The following is an 18,695-nucleotide window of genomic DNA, read 5'->3' on the forward strand; positions in this document are numbered from 1 at the left end:
CTGAGAGATGGCTCAGCAGTGAAGAATTTATGCTGCTCTTCCAAAGGAGCAGAGTTCGACTCCTGGCACCCACATCAGACAGATTATGACTGTAACTCCTGTTCCAGAGGATCTGACGCCTCTGGCTTCCACAGGTACCAGGTATGTGTGCACATACCCACATGCGGACATACACTGCATAATTAAATAAATCTTAAACATTTTTAAAAGTTGCTTATGCAAAGCAGGTATTTTTTAAATTGTAAAATACCTTAGATTTTTTTTTCCCATAGTTCTGCCAGGAACAGTAGCATAAAAATGAGAGAAACCAGGAAATGGAAACTAGAGCCCAAGACTGACTTTGTCAGAAAGGAAGCAAGATAGGCCACGCCTTTCCAAAGTCGTGACCACACCGGCAAGAACCTGCTACCGCGGGCGAAGGTGTAAGCTCGGAGCCCAGCTCGGAGCCCGATCGGCGAACGCCGCAAGCCAGGTCTAAGCACCCCGGCCCGCAGCTCGCCCAGACAGACCAAAACTTGTCCTGTCTAGGCGAACCTTCACTTAGCCGAGATCCTTTCCCGGCTTCCCCCGCGGTGGGGCGTGACGCCACTTCCGGTCTCTGACCGCACGTGGGAGGAAGTACCGGTGCCCGCGGCTGCTGCTCCTGCCAGTCTCGTTGGTTACACTAGCCCGCTGGCCCGGTCGCTGCCCCGTGCCGCCCGCTGGTCATGGGAGTCCCGGCGTTCTTCCGCTGGCTCAGCCGCAAGTATCCGTCCATCATTGTCAACTGCGTGGAGGAGAAGGTGAGGAGGCGGTCAGTACGCCGTTTCGGGGGGGGGGGGGGGTCCCGGCGCGGCACGTCTAGGCCGCGGCCCTAGGGGCCGGGCACCCGCCCCAGGCAGCCTCGCGAGCCGCTCCGCGGGTTCGCGGATTCCCGAGGCGGTCTGGGCGGAGCGAGGGAGAGTAGGGGTCTGGGGGGGGGGGTCTGGGCGGCTCCTCCCCCGCCTGCCTAGCGGGGCACCCCGGGCTCCGCCCACGGCTTTGTTTCCTTGGTTGCCCGCGCAGCTCAGGGCTCGGAAGGGCGCCCTGGCTGGGCAGCCCCTTGACGCAGGCTGCAGGGGGAGGCATGGACCGCTTGCTGGTCCACACGTGTATTGGACCCGGCGTTCCGGGTGGCGGGATCGCATGTTTTCCTATCCCGAGCCTGGTCATTTGTTGCAGTTAACCGTACTCGCAGAGCGGCTAGTTAGGAAGGGCTAGGACGGGGGAACCGTCGGTCTCCAGGGCGGGCTCCACTGGACGATTGCGGGGCAGCTTGCGGTTTCACTTTCCGGATCCTCAAGTGGTGTTAGTTTGCTAGTTTGTAGGTAGACTTTTAGCCGTTCCGATTCGCGAGTTTTGCTTTCATCTTTCCCGTGATTCTGTCCGAGTTCGACTTTGTACTCTCAATTAGAATTTCTGGATTGGAAAAGTTCCGTACACATGTGTCCCCTCCCACTTTTGGCTTTAGAACCAAGTACCTGCCTGTCTCCAAGAACCTATTTCTCCTGCTTTAGGTTATTTACTTTCTCACCTGTCTTAGAAGAAACCATAGCTTTGTTTTGGTGACATTCCTAGTGTTTCTTGTCTTCTCAAAAGACAAATTACTAAGCTGAATCAGTTTCCTTTGTAAAACTTTGTGTTCCTCTGGGCCAAAGGGAAAGCAACAGTTCCTTGTTCCGTCCTTTCCCGTCCGGTCTTCTTTTCAAAGACAGACACTTTGAACTGTTTTGGTTCTGTTTCTAAATATGTTTATGTTTGATTTATCTGTTTTAGGTCTATCTAATTCTAGGTGGAAGACGACCTAGACATTTATTCACTACCACTCTGCCTTCCTAATGCTACAAATACATATATCTGACGTTGGTAAATTTTGTAATTTAACGGAGAATGGCTTTAAATTTTCATCGCTCCAAGGTGTGGCACATGCCTTTATCCCCTCACTCAGGAGGCAGAGGCAGGCTGATCTATGAGTTCTAGGTGAGCCTAGTCTACATAGCTAGTTCAAAGCAAGCCAAGGCTTACATGTGAGTCCCCCTCAAACAAAAATTCTATCGCCTGTACAAAGTATCCTTTTACTAGTTTCTGTCGCCTATACAAAATATTCTTTTCTAGTTTCTAAAGTTGATGTTAGCTTTTTTCCTTCAAGCTGTCTTAACTGGTCAGCAGTGCTTTTAGTTCTCAATCAAGATTGTCAAAGCTTTGGCCATATAAGCTAGGGAGAAGTGTTCTTGTTGACTGTTATATACTGTGATTGGAGTTTAGGTTGTCTATCTTTTACTAGAGTGGGCCCCTTACGTCTCCCCACCTTTCACCCCTTGATTGGGTCACTTTATACCTTTCCTTTCCCCATCCAAATAATTTTATCATGCATTCTGACTTTTTTTTCTCATTGTGCCTCTTTTAAGTATTAATTTTTCCTTGGAGAAAGTATCTCACTGCTTAGCCTTAAACTCTCCCAGCCAGTCTCCTGAGTGCTGGGAATACCATGTACACTGCCACTCCCAGCTTGGAGTTGTCTTTATGTCTGTTTTCTTTACATAAAAACTGAAAAAACTGTATGCTTCCTAGAGGTGCTTCCTGGGAATAACTGTTTCCTGAATTTTATCTTTCTTGGCTTAAAGCTGCCCTTCATTTTTATTTTTGAATTGAATTCTTAGGAAATGCCACTGTGTGATCTGAGTTTTCTGTCATTTTAGGTCCCCAAATACCTTTATTCTCCTCGTGAATGGTTCAGTCCAAGTTGGAAAACCAGGTCCCATGAAGATGTTGGAAGCATTTTTTTCAGCTATTGTTGTTGATGAAAAGTTTAATATTAATTTTCTTTTAAGACTCTGTCTCACTATGTGGCTCTGGTTAGCCTGGATATCAAAGAGATCTGCCTGTCTCTACCTCCCAAGTGCCGAGATTAAAGGTGCTGGCCACTAGGCCTGGCTGTTTATGTGATATTTGTTTATTTAACCAAGCTTTTGGTAGCATTTACTGTGTGTCAGACAGTGTTTGAGGACTTTATTGATACTAGGTTGTTAGGTATTTAGGACAGCTAATAACTGTCAGTACCAGTGTGAAAACTAGGAAAGTCAAGCTCCTAACTTATGGCCCTCCTCTTTCATTCTTTGGAATTGATCAGTTTTTTACTTTTCGTTGTGCCATTTGCACACATTTATATAATATATTTAGATCACATTCACCCTTCCCTTACAGTATCTTGCTCCCCTCCTGCTAATCTCTTTCTTCCCAACTAGCTACCCTGTGTGACCTAGTCCGTTTAATTAGTGTTGTTTAGAAGGATGAGGGTAAGAGTCGCCCCCCCCCCCACTCCGGTCCATCTGTCTGTCCACCTATTTGTTTGTTTTTTCAAGACAATGTTTCTCTGTGTAGCCCTGGCTGCCCTGGAACTCACTCTGTAGACCAGGCTGGCCTGGAACTCAGAGATCACCTGCCTCTGCCTTTCAAGTGCTGGGATTAAAGGCGTGCACCACCACTGCCTGGTGAAAGGTTTTGGGTGTATGCAGGCACATGTGCATCCAGAACAGAGGTGGAGGGACAATAACATGTATGCCTTGGTATGTGTATTTAGGTTAGAGGACAACTTTATAGTCAGTTCTTTCCTTCTAAGCAAGCACCTTGACCTAGTTGAACCTCTGGTTGGCCCCTATGCTATATAGTCTTCATGGCTCATTGACTTTCATGTTACATAGACTTTGAGATTAATTTCATTTTTGAAACAAAGTCTCCCTGTATAGCCCAGGATTTCCAGAAACTCATGATTCTTTCTACTGTGCCCAGCTTCATTAAAGTTTAAAAAAATATATATACTTGTTATATTAATGAATTTCATTATCACATTCTCATGTGTGTATGTTATGCACTCTGCTCTTCTTTACTCCCTCCATTACCTTCTTTCAGCAGAAGTCTAGAATCCTCATGAGAAAACGCATGCATTATTTGTCTTAGCCTGGTTGTTTAGCATAATAATTTCCAGTTCTATCTATTTCCCCACAAATGATTTAATTTCAGTCATCTTCGTGGTTTTTTTTTTTGTTGTTGTTGTTGTTTTGTGTTGTTTTTTGGTTTTTTTCAAGACAGGGTTTTTCTGTGTAGTTTTGGTGCCTGTCCTGGATCTTGCACTGTAGACCAGGCTGCCCTCGAACTCACAGAGATCCACCTGGCTCTGCCTCCTGAGTGCTGGGATTAAAGGCATGCGCCTGTGGCGAGTGGAGGGGGGGGGCAGGACGCGCCACCTGGCATCATCTTTGTGGTTTAATGATACTCCAGTGTGTGTATATACACATCTTTCTGTATACATGGAATTATTGGGGGATATTGGCTGTTAAGAAAGTGCCTCAATAAATACGGATATATAAATATGTCTGTTGCATGCTGACTTGGATTCCTCCTAGTACACATTCAGGAGTGGTACAATAGTTAGACCATGTCATATGGTAGTTCTACCTTTTTCTTTCTTTTCTTTTTTTTTTTTTTCCTGAGGAATCTCCATACGCATTTCCATAAAGGCTGCAGGCATACACTTTCCCTCTAGCAATGCGTGTTGCCACCCTCTGTTATCCTTGCCAGCATATGATATTTATGATAGCCATCCTCACTGCGGTGAAATCTCATTGTAGTTTTGATTTGTATTTCTTGACGACTAAGGATTTTTTTTTTTTTTTTGTATTATTGGCCACTTTATCTTTTTTGGTTTGGAGACAGGGTTTCTCTGTGTAACAGCTCTATCCTGGAACTCACTTTGTAGATCAGGCTAATTTTGAACTCACAGAAATCTGCCTGCCTTTTCCTCCCAAATGTTGGGGTTAAAAATGTGCGCTATTTATTAATTAGATTGTGTGTGTGTAATAACTTCTGAGTTCTTAGTACCCTGTCAGATGAATAACTATCAGGGATGTTTTTCATTCTGTGTGCTCTCTAAACACCAGTTGCTTGCTTTTCTATGCAGAGCCTTAATTTCATTTGTTAATTTTTTTAAATTTATTTTTATTCATGTATGTCTTTGTATGAGTGCCCTCTGAGGCCCCAAGAGTGCTTTGGATTTCCTCTAGAGCTGGAGTTACAGGCAGTTGTGAGCCACTTCACGTTGGCGCTTGGAACCAAACTTGGGTCCTCTATATAAGAACAACAAATGCCCTCAACCACTGAGCCATCTTCTCACCCTCTCATTTTTCTGTAATTTCCTAGACAATTAGAGTCCTTGCTTGCACTTTTATCTTGAAATGTTTTCCTTATATTTTCTTTTGTTAGTTGCAGAGTTTCAGGTCTAGTATTTAAGATTTTTTTCTGTTGTGAATTTATTTTGTACTGAACAAGAGATAGGGATCTAGTTTGTTCTTTTGCATGTAAATACTCAGTTCTGTAGCACTGTTTGTTGAAGAGACTTTCTCTGGCATGTTTTTTGGCACTTGTGCCAAATGCAAGATGGCTCTTGCTGTTTTATTTCTGAATCCTCTTATTTCCTTTTTACATGTCTGTTTTTGTGGTTGGTAACAATGCTGTTTTTGTTACTATGGCTCTGTTGTCTAATTTGAGATTGAGTGACACCTCTAGTGTTCTTTTTGCTCAGGATTGCTTTGGCTTTTTGTGCTCCCTTGTGAATTTTTTCTTTCTGTGAAAAATGTCATTGAAACTTTAATATGGATTATTATTATTGAGTCTGTAGATTGCTCTTGGGCTGATCCAAGGCATGGGAGGTTTTCGTCTTCTAGTGTCTGTACTCTTCAGTGTTTTATTTTGGGGTTTTATGTGTGTGCGTGTACATGGATATGTAGTTGCTTGTGCTGTGCTCGTGTGTGAAGAGGCTAAAGGAGGACATTGGGTATCTTCCTTATTTACTTCCCACCTTATTCATTGAAGACAGGGTTTCTCACTGAACTGGAAGCTCACTTTTTAGGTGAGGCTAACTGGCTAGCACACTTCCAAGATCTCCTTGTCTCATCCTCCCAACTCTAGGGTTACAGGTACACACAGCCTGCTTTTTACACACAGATCCTGGGATTCAAACTTAAATGCTTAATTCTTACAGAGCAAGCACACTTATCTATTGAGGCATATCCCCATTATAGAGTTCTTTTACCTCGTTGGTCATATTTATTGTAGAATGGCTTTGGTTGGTTGGTTGGTTGGTTTTGTTTTTGAAGCTGTTGTGATGGGACTTTTGTCCTGGTTTCTCAGCATGTTCATTATTGTATGTAGAAAAACTGCTGTTATTTGAGACAGGGAGTATTTTTCTGTAGGCCAGGCTGACCTCTAACTCACAAGATACCTGTCTATCTGCCTTCCTAATGCTGGAATATGTTTTCTGCTTGTCTTGTTTGGTCTTTTTAAATGATACGACACTGACTGAGTCCAAATAGTACTGTTCACCTATATATGGGTGTTGGGCTGGAGCACCAACAATGTACTGAGGGGTATACCCCCAAAGAAAATTGACTCCCTTCTCTAGCTAGGGGCAGGGCTTTATGAGTCCCTCCCTCATCCATGCTACAATACTGACTGGCTTGATCTTGTATAGGCTTAGTACACGTGTAATCCCAGCTTCTCTTGAGTGCAATGGCCATGTCATGTCCAGAAGACAGCATTTCTCAGCACCCTTCTCCACCCTCTAAAACTTAGATTCTTTCTGTCTCCTCTTCTGTGATGTTCCCTGAGCCTTGGTGGCATGGAAGTTGATACAGATTAGGAATGAACATTTAGGGATGAACACTTAATAGTCATTTATTCTCAGCCACTACTGATTAAAACAAAACAAAACAACCAACACTTTATTTGTATGTGCGTATGTGTATGTGTGGGTGTGCTTTGGTGTGTTTATGGGGGTCAGAGAACAAATTTGGTTCTCTCTACCATGTGGGTCCTGTGAGCTTGTTGGTAGTTAACTTGAGCTATCTTGCTGGCCCTTTTACTGGTTTTATTTTAATGTTGATTTTATATCATGATACTTCACTGAAGATGTTTACTCTAAGAGTTTTCTGGTAGAATCTTTAGGGTATTCTTAAAAAAAAATTTGTGTGTGAGAATATGTGTGCCACGGCAATAGCTTTTACCCACTGAACCATCTCAATTAACCCATCCTTAGGGCCTTTTGAGTATAGAACATCCAGTCTGTAAATAGGAATAATTTACTTTCTTCTTTCCTATTTGTATCAGGTTTCTCTTTCTCTTGCCTTGTTACTCCAGCTAAGGATTTCAGTACTGTATTAGTAATAAGAATGGATAGAGTGGGCATCCTTGTCTTGTTCCTGTTTTTAAAGAAAATGCATTTGTTTTTAACCCACTTTTACTATTGGGTGTGTTACTCATACATGACATTTGTTGTGTTGAAGTATGTTCCTTTTATTCCTAATTTCTTTAAGGCTTTATCATAAAGGAGTGTTGAACTTTGTTGGAGACCTTTTCTGCATCTGAAATCATATGATTTTCCCCTCTTTGTTCTACTTATGTGGTGTGTTAGACTTGTGTACACTGATTTGTGTATGTTGAATAATCTCTGTGTCCCTGGAATGAAAAAAAAACTTGATTATAAAGTCTTTTTTAATGTGTTGTTGAATTCAGTTTGAAAGTGTTTTAATGAGAATTTTGTGTCTGTTCACAGGGAAGAATGATCTATATGTAGTTTTGTTGTTGTTGTTGTGTCCATTATTCCCTTGTGGTGTCAGAGTGGTACTATTTTCTGAGAATTAGGTTAGCTGCCTTTTTTTTCTATTTTGTAGCACAGTTTGGAGAACATTGGTGTCATTTCTTAAAGATCTGGTAGAATTTAGCAATGAATCTGTCTTGGCCTGAGTTTTTCTTTGTTGGGAGATTCTATTACAACTTCACTTTCACTGTGCATTGTAGATCTGTTTAAACATACTTTAAATTTGGTAGGTCATATGTGTCTAGGAATTTATCCACTTTTAGATTTTCTAATTTATTGGAATAGAGTTTTGAAAGTAGTCTCTAATAGGCCTCTGAATTTCTTTACTGTCTGTTGTGATGTCCCCTTTTTTATTTCTAACTTTATCAATTTGAATCTCCTCTCTTTTGGCTAATTTGATTAAGGAACAGTAGTCAGTCTTATGCTCAGGCCATGCTAATATTACCTGTTTGTTACAGTTTGAGTACATTCTACTGAAGTAAGCACAGGATGAGTCAGTCTAGCTCATCTTTTCAAGATTTGTAGGATCTTGAAAAGTTCTTGTGGCTGTGTTGTATTTGTTTTTGCATTCCTCTGAGTGAGGAACATTTGCCTTATTTCTAGTTTGGGCCTGTTAGAGAAAACCTATAAGCATCTATGGCATACATCTTCAAATGGACACATATACTTTCATTTATGTGTAGCAATCTAGGAGTGAAATGATATTGGGTGATAGGCACATGATTTAACAATTGTTCCAAATTCGGTGTGCCATCTTTTTTACGTCAACAGCACATGATAGTTCTCAGTTGCTTCACTTCATTACTGATAGTCTTTCTAAGTTTAGATATTCTAGCATAATGTCATCTGATTGTGGTTTTTAAACTTGCGTTTTCCTGGTGACAAATGATAATAAAGCATGTTATCAAGTGCTTTATGTATCTTCTTAGACAAGAGATCTGTTCCAATTTTTTTTTTTACCATATGGGAATTAAAATTATGTTCAGTTTCATATAGATATTCTAGATAGAGTTCTTTAGGTTGATAAATTTTTTTGTTAGTCTTCAGATAACCCTCTTAAAAACGAATTAAAAATTTTGTTTATGGTTGTTTTATCTGAGTGTTCCTAGGTCTGTGCACCATAGATATACAGTGCCTGAGACACCAGAAGAGGGAGTCAGAACCCCTGGAACTGGAATTACAGAGTTTTGAAACCCCATGTGGGTGCTGGGAACTAACCCAGGTCCTCTGAAAGAGCAGCAGTGGTTTGTTTTCTCTAACTCCTTAAAATTTTAAATTATTGTGATGAGTTTAGTAAGTTTTTTCTTTTAAATTTCTGCATTGTTGTTAAACTTACATTTTTGTCAAGATCTTTGAGCTCTTCTCATGTTTTCTTAAAGAAGTTTTAGTCTTTGTTCATATGGTGCATTACATTGACTTTTATTTTTTAATGTGTTAAACCTATTTTGCATTCCTTGGAAAGACCCCAGAGGTCATATTGTATTGGTTATTATTATTGTTGTTATTCAGTTCAGTTCACTAAAGTTTTCTTTTTGCATGTATATTTGCAAAAAAATACTTGTAGTATTCTTGCAGTATCTTTTAGTGGGTGATTTGTGTTTTATTTTTTGAGACTGGGTCTCACTGTGTAGCCCAGGTTGGTTTTGGTATTAGTATGATATATTGAGTTAAGTTTTAAATATTAAATCAAGTTTGCATTCTTGGGCTAAATCTCACTTGGTCCTGTTGTTGTTGTGTGTGTGTGTGTGTTTGGGGGGCTAGCTTTTATTTGCTAGTGTTTTGTTGAGGATTTTTTCACTGATAGTCCCATGAGATACTCATCTGTAGCTTTTTTCTTGTTACGCTTTGTCTGGATTTGGTGTTAAGATGATAATAGCTTTTATAGATGATGTTGACTTTATACAGTGAATTAGGAAATGTTGGAAAAGGTTGATGAATAGTTCGTATGAATTCTTTTTGCATAGTTGGTAGAATTTACCACCTGGGTTTTCTTGCTGGTCAGTTTTTGAATTACTGATTCAGTTTCTTATTGGTTTACTTCGATCATCTCTTCCTGAATGATTTTGGTACTTATGTCTTTGTAGTAATATGTTTGTGCTAGCTAAGTTGTTGATATGTTTATTCGTGGTATTTTAATAATTATTTTGGGTTTATAAAGTTGGCAGTAGAGTAAGTTTTTGTCTCTCATTCTAGTAATTTGAGTCTTTGGCTGTCAGTATCATTGGTCTTTTTGAAGGAGTAGCTTTTAGTTTCACTGATCATCCCCCCCCCCCCCCCCCCCCCCGTCCCCTTGTTCTGTAATTATTTTCTACTCTAGTTTTGCATTCTTTTTGTTTACGTTAGGCTTGGTGCATCCCTTTTTATGGGGTCTTGAAACGGAGAAAGGGTTAGGTTATTGAGATATTTCTATTTTATTATTATTATAACTTATTATTATTGTTATTGTTATTATTATTGTTATTAAGGCATAGTCTAGCTGTGTAAGCAAAGCTAACCTCAAACTCGGGATCCTGTTGTTTCAGCTGACTGAGTGCTGGAATACAGATGTTTGTCATCTTGCCTGTTTCGATTTGAGATTTTTTTTTTTAAGGTATGTTTTTATTTTATATTTATCAGTGTTTGCCTGCATCTTATGTGCGCCATGTGCATATTTGGTGCTCACAGAGGCTAGAAGAGCATCATCATCTCCTCCTGCTCTTCTTTTTCTTCTTCTTTTTGGTTTTTTGAGACAAAGTTTCTCTGTGTAGCCTTGGCTGTCCTGGAAATCACTCTGTAGACCAGGCTGGCCTCAAACTCAGAGATCCACCTGTCTCTGCCTGCCTTCCAAGTACTGGAATTAATGGTGTACACTACTACCACCCTGCTAGAGGATGTTCTTTTATTAACATTTTTTGTTTGAAAGTCTTATTTTGAGGGCTGGTGAGATGGCTCATTAGGTAAAGGCATATGCTTTCAAGCCCAGCAACCTGAGTTTGAGCTCTGTAACTTACATGGTAGAGAGGATTCTAGCAGGCTGTCCTTTGACCTCTACATGGGGCCAGTGGCATGTGCATGCTCCCTGCCTCCACATCAAAAAACAAAATGTAATTAAAAATTAAAGGTGTTGCGGTGGGGTGGCTATGGAGAGATAACTCAGTAGTTAAAGAGTATTTGCTGCTCTTGAAAAGGACTATGTTCAGTTCCCAGTACCTGTCTTGGGCAGCTCACAACTAACTGCCTGTAACTCCAGTTCTGTAGGATCCAATGCCTTCTTTTAGCTTCCAAGGGTACCTGCATGCATGTGGTGTACATATAAACAAGCAGGCACACATACATACATAGTGTAGCTACTGCAGCTTTCTTACATTGGTTGTTTGTGTGATTTCTTTCCTTATCTGTTAACTTCTACTCTGTGTGTTTAAATCTCAACTCTTTCTTAAAGATAAGATACATTTTGGTCCACTGGCTTTCTGTGGTGTACTTATGGTGTAATTGCCAGTATATTTGGATTTGCATCTGCTGTTTGACCTTTTCTTTCCTATGTTTTATGTACTTTTTCTTCCTGTGTTCGTTCTTTTGTACTGAATGAACATTTTCTCATGTTGCTTCCTAACTTTCAAGTGATTTTTTTTTTTACTCATTGTCTTTTTTTGCTTTTTTAATTTTTATTTATTTATTTTATTTTTTTGAAACAGGGTTTCTCTGTGTAGCTTTATGCCTTTCTTGGAACTCACTCTGTAGTTCAGGCTGGCATCGAGCTCACAGAGATCCGCCTGGCTCTGCCTCCTGAGTGCTGGGATTAAAGGCATGCGCCACCACTGCCCGGCCCTTTTTTTTTTTTTGCTTTTTAAAAATGATTTTTCTGAAGTTATCGCTGTAGAGTTTGAATTATCTTATAGAGTCACTTCCTTTCAGTCTGAAGGACATTCATATTTCTAGGAAGTCAAGTCTGCTATCTACAAATTCTGTTTCTCTTTAAAGAGAAGTCTTTATTTCACCTTCATTTTAAAATTTTATTATTATGTGTGCATAGTATAATATGGTGACTATGTGCCGTGGCATGTACATGGAGGTCAGAGGACAATTTTTCAGAGTTGGCTTTGTCCACCCTTATGTGGCTTCTAGGGATTGAATTCAGGTGGCCACGATTGCTCAACAAGGTGCCTTTACCCCATGAGCCATTTCACTGGCCTGAATGCTTTAAAATTATATTTTATTTAATTTATTTGGGGGCCATGGGTGCATGCCATGATGTGCATATGGAGGTTAAATCCTCCTACCGTGTGGTGTCCAGGGGTTGAATTCAAGTCGTTAGGCTTGGCAGCAAGGGCCTTTACCCTCTGAGGCATCTTGCTGGCCTTCATCTTCATTGTTGAATGATAACTTTCCTAGTTCCTAGATAAAAGTTTTCCTTAGTTAGTGCTTACTGTTTTTATGCCATCCTACTGCTTCCCTGAAGAGTAAGATGTTGCTCTCACTGAGGTTCTTTTAAAAGTTACTAAGCATTTAGTATGTATTTGCTTATTTAAATGTTTTAGATTTATTGTTTTATATGTGTGAGTGTTTTACTTGCATGCATGTGTGTGTGTGGTGCCCTTTGGAGTTCAGAAGAGGGCATCAGATTCACAGGGACTGGGATTACATACCATGGTGAACTGCCATGTGGGTGCTGGAGATTAAACTTGGGTCCACTGCAAGAGCAACTAGTACTCTTAATTGCTGAGCCAACTCTTTAGCCTATCTGGACTTTCCCCCAACCCCTTGGCTCTTCCAGTATATTCCCATATAATTTTTTTCTTTTTATCTATTTCAGCATTTTTACTGTGATGTCTATATTTTAGAGTTCATAGAGCTTCTAGGTATATTTTTAAAATTTGGAATCATTTCAGTATTCTTTGAATATTTTTTCTGCTCTGTCCCTTTTTTCCTTCTTTACCATTGTATGTACATTTTGCATGCATTGTCCTGGGTTTTCTTGGTAAAGTTACTGTTGTTCTTAGAACAATTTCCAAAGACTTGGGATTTATTGTTTGTTTATTTGTGTCTCTGTATGTAGCCCTGGCTTTCCTGGAACTCTGATTGAGCCCCTCTTGCTTGACTCAGCATATGTCTACAGAACTGCCAAAAGTTCCCACTTTCCATATCCCTCCCCCTAATTACAATACATGCTGAAGCTTGCTTTCATGTCCTTCCCTTCCTCTGAGTAACCACTTTTCTGAGATGGTGTTTGTCATCATTCCCTTGCTTTTCTCTGTGCCTTCACTACATGTGTATTCAGCTTTGAACAATATCTCAAAACTTTATGTAAATGGTATAATGTGTATTTTTCTGCCTCTGGATTTTTTGTTCAGTGGTATGTTTATGATCATCCAGCTTGCTTTTTAGATCTTACTTGGTCTAGCAGTCCAGTACGTGGATAAACTTACTTATTAATCACTATCTTCATGAGGTTTTTCCCTACCTAAGTTAGTTAGCTTCTAATTTTTGTTCTTTAAACAGCTTTATTGAGGTGTAAAACTTTATTTGCATACTAGGTACACATAATAGGTTTCACTGTGACATTTTCATACACATAAAATTATTTTGATCATGTTCATTCCTTATTACCTTTGAGGTGTAAATTCTATATAATGAAATTTACTTAAAATATCAGGTTTTTTTGTTTTGTTTTTGATTATTTGCATTTTAGACAGAGTCTCTCTGTGCAGTCTTGACTTTCCTGAAACTCACTATGTAGACCAGTCTGTCATCAAACTAATAAAGATCTATGTTTTGCCTCCCATATTCTGGGATCTAAGTAAGGTATACACTATGTTGCCTGGCAGTGTCAGTATTTTCAGTGTATTTGCAGAGTTGTGTGATCATTGCTATTATATAAATTTAGATTTTCTTACTACCTAAAGCAGTGCATACTCACTAATAGTCACTTTTCTTTTCTGTCACCCTTTCCTCATCCTCAGCTTGACACAGTCATTATCTACCTTCTCTTTCTATGGATTTGTCTATTTGAGACTTTTTCATATAATCACAAAGGATATGGACTTTGGTGACTGCTATCATTAAGCATACTGTTTTATGTTTAACCATGATTTAGCATGTACGTGATGGATTTTTAATGTATAGGGTTTTTAAAATTTTTTTTTGTCCTATTGCTTTGTATGTGTTTTGAGGGATCATACTATTAGTAAAACAAAAATTGGGTCTTAATCTTTCACGGAAGTTCTGGATGAAAAAGGCAAAAGCACTGTCATCATAAACGTATAATTGAGAACCTTTGAGAGTACAACCCCACTTTTTGAAGGACTTACCAGCGTAGTTGGGTAGAAGTGACAAATTAATCATAAAACTGGCGATATAAGAATATAAGCAAAATTCTAAGGAAATGCAGGAAGGAAAGAGTTCATTTCTTGGGTGATATGTTACAGATACCGTGAAGCGAGTGACTTCTGATTTGTGTCTAGGCTCTGAAAAGTTATTGAAGACTTTAGGAAGTGAGTGTTGGTAGAGAGAAAGAAGGCATTCTACCAAGAGGTGCATAGAAAGAGGTAGTGAGATGGCAGCACTTTCTTGGAACTTCTGTTTTTCTGTTTTGTTCTGTTTTTAGGTTTTCTTTTGAGATGGTCTTACTCTACAATCATGGAACTTAATGTATAGTGGAACTTACTGTGTAGACCATTAGCCTCAAACTTAGGACACTCCTCCTTTCTCAGCCTCCTGAGTGCTGGTTCCAGGTGTTAGGTACTACATCTGGTTTATAGGGGCTTTTGAGAAATGAATAGGCCTACATAATATTATTGTGGGGCAGGCTCATTGCTTAGCTGTTTGGTGTGGAAAGCACTGGGAAAGTAGGCAAGGTTAGACAAAGATGTGTTAGATGTGTTTGCGCTTTACTGATTCAACTCTGGACTGGAAATGAGATTCCGTTAGAAGGTAATTGTGACTTTCTAGGTATGATATAATAGCATGATGTGCTCATGGCATGGAAGGGGACAGAAAAGCATTTTTCAATTGACAGAACTTGATGTGAATGATGAGGGAAGTCATAAAGATGACTCCCTGGATCTACTTGGATACTTTGGTGATCTTACATAATTAATTTGAATTAGAAGCCATTCACATTTAATGGGTTAATTTGATTCTGTTTTACTTGAAGTATTTTAATATTCCAGTTCTGAAATTAAGTTGGTTCATATTGAGCTTAGTACCTGTCATGTTTAGATCTTAACAGTCAAGCTATTATTTATCACCTCTTCATAGCCAAAAGAATGCAGTGGTGTGAAGATTCCAGTTGATGCCAGTAAACCTAATCCAAATGATGTGGAGTTTGATAATCTGTATTTGGATATGAATGGAATCATCCATCCCTGTACTCATCCTGAAGACAAGTATGTAATCCATCTTTGCCATTGATAGTAGAGGTCACAGAAGTACTGTATCTATTACATTGTCCGCTCATTATTATAGGCCAGCACCAAAAAATGAAGATGAAATGATGGTTGCAATTTTTGAGTACATTGACAGACTTTTCAATATCGTAAGACCAAGAAGACTTCTCTACATGGCAATAGATGGAGTGGTAAGTGCTAAAATAATTTAGAAGCCCTTTGTTTGTTTGTTTGTTCTTGCTGTTTTCTGAATATCTCAATGAAAGTCAGCTGAATAGTGAAAATATTGACTGTGGTTAATTTTAGAAAGAGAAGCCTCTAGTTCAATATTTCACTGAAACTTTGTTGTAGTGCTTATTTTGTGTCATTTACTATGCAATGCTAATGTCTTATTGATGACTGCCCTTTTGAAGTAACATAGGCTGATAAGTGAATTTAATTACTTAAAAGTACTAAGTGACACATTCAAAGGTGTTGAGAGAAGAGGCAGTTTGGATTTACTATGGGGATAAAAAGAGGTTGAAAATAATGTATAGATTTGCTTGTGAACATTTTGAATGGCATTTTATAAACATGAGATATACATTTTTTAGGCACCACGTGCCAAAATGAACCAACAGCGTTCAAGGAGGTTTAGAGCATCAAAGGAAGGAATGGAAGCAGCAGTTGAGAAGCAGCGAGTCAGAGAAGAAATACTTGCAAAAGGTAGGAAGAGTATATCTTTAATTTGGACTTTCCCCCCTTTTCTGAAGTTCCTAAGGCTTTAAAATTTCTGGTGGGTATCTAGGTTAGAGCTAAGTCTCAGAGGAGAGAGAAGTGGGAGAGGGATACTGAGGCCAGCTGGAACTGGTTCTTCCCTAACCCAGTGCATGTAGTGTGATATCTGGTTGGTTTTATCAGGTTTATTTGTTGGTGTGTGCTATCCATAGCAGTATAGTAGATAGGAAAGCCACAATTTTGTTTGACACTGTAATTGGATTTTACAGCTGGAGAAAAGGATGTCATGGGCCTGCATTTGTAAATTTTACTATGCTATATTAATTTTTTTCTAAGTGTGTAAGTATATAGTTATTTTAGCCATGGATTGTAATTAAGACTCTTAAAGGTTGTTTATGATAGAATGCTTTAATGATTTATTAAGAACTATTATCAAATTAAAACCATTAACCAGTACTTATGTCCTTCTGTTACAGAGGAAAGACTTCATAATTTTTATTTTACTATATTGTAGTATCTTTTGTATGCTATATATTATTTGACAGTCTTGTTAAAGAAGTGGTTCTCAACCTGTGGTCATAGTCCCTTTGGTCAAACAACCCTTTCACAGGGGCTGCAGATCAGATTTCCTGCACATCAGATATTTACATTATGATTCATAACAGTAGCAAAGTTACAGTTATGGAGTAGTAACAAAAATAATTTTATGGTTGGGGTCACCATAACATGAAAAGCTGTATTAAAAGGTTGCAGCGTTAGGAAGGTTGAGAAACATTGTGTTAAAGCTTTGTTTAAATCAAAGGGGGAAAATAAAATACTATTTTCTTCTTGGAGAGGGGGGTCATCTTTTTCTTAGGTGATAATGTCTTCCTTTCATATTTGAATGTTTTTGTTACTGTTCTGCTTTAATGTTGATTAATTTACTTCACTTTTTATGGGGAAAACAAAACATTGCCTCTTTTGTCTAGGTGGCTATCTTCCTCCAGAAGAAGTAAAAGAAAGATTTGACAGCAACTGTATTACACCAGTAAGTAGTCTCAGGCTTTGCTAGCTGCTGCTAACTCTTAAATGATAGGTTAATTTCTTTCTTTCTATCATTTTAGGGAACTGAGTTCATGGACAATCTTGCTAAATGCCTTCGCTATTACATAGCTGATCGTTTAAATAATGACCCTGGGTGGAAAAATTTGACAGTAAGTTTCACACTTTGGTACTTCAGAAAGATTAGAGTGATCATTTGAGGCTGTGCTGATATGACTGATATTATTTATCCCTGTCCCTCATAAAATGCTCGTTGACTGTCAGAGACAAGAGACGCTTTCCAGTTATCGGAAATGGGTTACCTTTCACGGTCGGTTTTATATAGCTGAATTTTCTCTTAATGCCAATTTCATTCTCTCACCTCATGAGAAGCTGTAAAATGGGAATAATAATTTTTAAAAATACATGAATAAGAATGTAGTTTAATGAAAAAATAGATTTGTCATTAGATATAAAAATGTAGCAGATTAAAGTTGTGGGACTGCATTTACAAATGGATATTTCTCATAAAGATTTAAATAAAACTTGAGTGAACTTTTCTGTAATTGTAACTTAAGGTGTGTTTCCCTTTAATTAGATTTGGTAACTCTTTTATTGATTGCTCTTGGGTTTGGTACTTTGTCCTTGATAGTAAGTAGTCAGAATCTGTGAACTGATCAGTAGTACTAATGGCATCTGACCCTAGTCCTTTTATTCTTTTGTATTCTATGTGGTAAGTTAGTTAATCAGTGGTGTAGTATTAGTGTTTAGCACACATCTTTAGAGATTTTTTCCAACTAGTAACACCACATTAATGAAATCATCTCCGTTTTTCTTAAAGCAGTCAGTTCTTCCCTCTTTGTTCTGGTAGAAATTGGGAAGGTAAACTAAACATATTAAATCTTTTTTAATAGGTTATATTATCTGATGCTAGTGTACCTGGTGAAGGAGAACACAAAATCATGGATTACATTAGAAGACAAAGAGGTAAAATTCAAAAGTATTTGATTGTATGTTCTAACAAACATATCCCAGGCTGGGGATATTGCTTAATGTTAGAAGATTTACCTGCATGTGGGGTACCTTGGATTTTATCCCCAGCACTGCTGGAAAACAAACAAAAAGGCATTAACTAGAAAATACTTGGCAAGTTTTGGTACTTCTGTTGTGTATGATGTTTCTGTAAATATGTTTCCCTCCTTCTTTTTAGCCCAGCCTAACCATGACCCAAATACTCATCATTGTTTGTGTGGAGCTGATGGTACGTTTCTTCTTGAGGGTTTGCTGTTCTTGGCTTAAACCAGAGTATGTTGGTGGGTTGCTGTGTGGTGGGTATTTCAGGGTTGGTTGACAGTTCTCAGATGTCTTGCCTAAGTTTAGAAGGAACCACTGTTGATTTGCTGTTATATTGTGGTCAATGATCACCTGTCAGGAATTTTTTTTTTTTTTTAAACTTTAGATATCATGTCACTGACTTTACAATGGGCAGCAGTTTCCCACATATAATCCTAAGTGGTGGTTTATTGTGGGTCCATGTCTCTGAATGACTGTGTAGGTAGAGCCACTACTAGGATGACTTTGATTTTTGCTGCCTATGCTCTGTATTTAGTGGGACTTTTTCTTGTGTCATCCTTTAGTAGTAGTTTGATTATGGTAAAGGATCCTTCCAAAGTACCATTCATTTGTTTTTTTCTTTTCATTTGATAGCTGATCTCATTATGCTTGGTCTTGCTACACATGAACCTAATTTCACCATAATCAGAGAAGAATTCAAACCAAACAAACCCAAACCATGTGCTCTTTGTAATCAGTTTGGACATGAGGTCAAGGATTGTGAAGGTTTGCCAAGAGAAAAGAAAGGAAAGGTAAGAACTTCAACATAGATAGTACCACATTTGAAACGTCTGTTATCATGGGGAAGTATG

The 18,695-nt window shown here is 38.8% G+C and overlaps 1 protein-coding gene across 2 annotated transcripts in view; it reads left to right on the forward strand.

The window, feature by feature from the left end:
- The first annotated feature begins 597 nt into the window (after positions 1-597).
- Positions 598-18,695, forward strand: part of Xrn2 (5'-3' exoribonuclease 2) — an 85,385-nt gene continuing 67,287 nt past the window's right edge. Inside the window, exons 1-9 of one of the 2 annotated variants that reach the window (XM_052722859.1) lie at positions 598-782; positions 14,906-15,033; positions 15,113-15,224; positions 15,627-15,738; positions 16,719-16,777; positions 16,854-16,943; positions 17,685-17,757; positions 17,981-18,031; positions 18,478-18,635. In XM_052722859.1, coding sequence (XP_052578819.1) covers positions 708-782; positions 14,906-15,033; positions 15,113-15,224; positions 15,627-15,738; positions 16,719-16,777; positions 16,854-16,943; positions 17,685-17,757; positions 17,981-18,031; positions 18,478-18,635 — 858 coding nt within the window. In that variant the 5' untranslated portion in view covers positions 598-707. Of the gene's footprint in view, positions 783-14,905; positions 15,034-15,112; positions 15,225-15,626; positions 15,739-16,718; positions 16,778-16,853; positions 16,944-17,684; positions 17,758-17,980; positions 18,032-18,477; positions 18,636-18,695 lie in introns of those variants that run through there. The other variant, XM_052722861.1, reaches the window with a different exon arrangement.

This window comes from Peromyscus californicus, unplaced genomic scaffold, assembly GCF_007827085.1.
Source record: "Peromyscus californicus insignis strain IS unplaced genomic scaffold, ASM782708v3 Scaffold_7__1_contigs__length_154581171, whole genome shotgun sequence".
Lineage (NCBI taxonomy): Eukaryota > Metazoa > Chordata > Mammalia > Rodentia > Cricetidae > Peromyscus > Peromyscus californicus.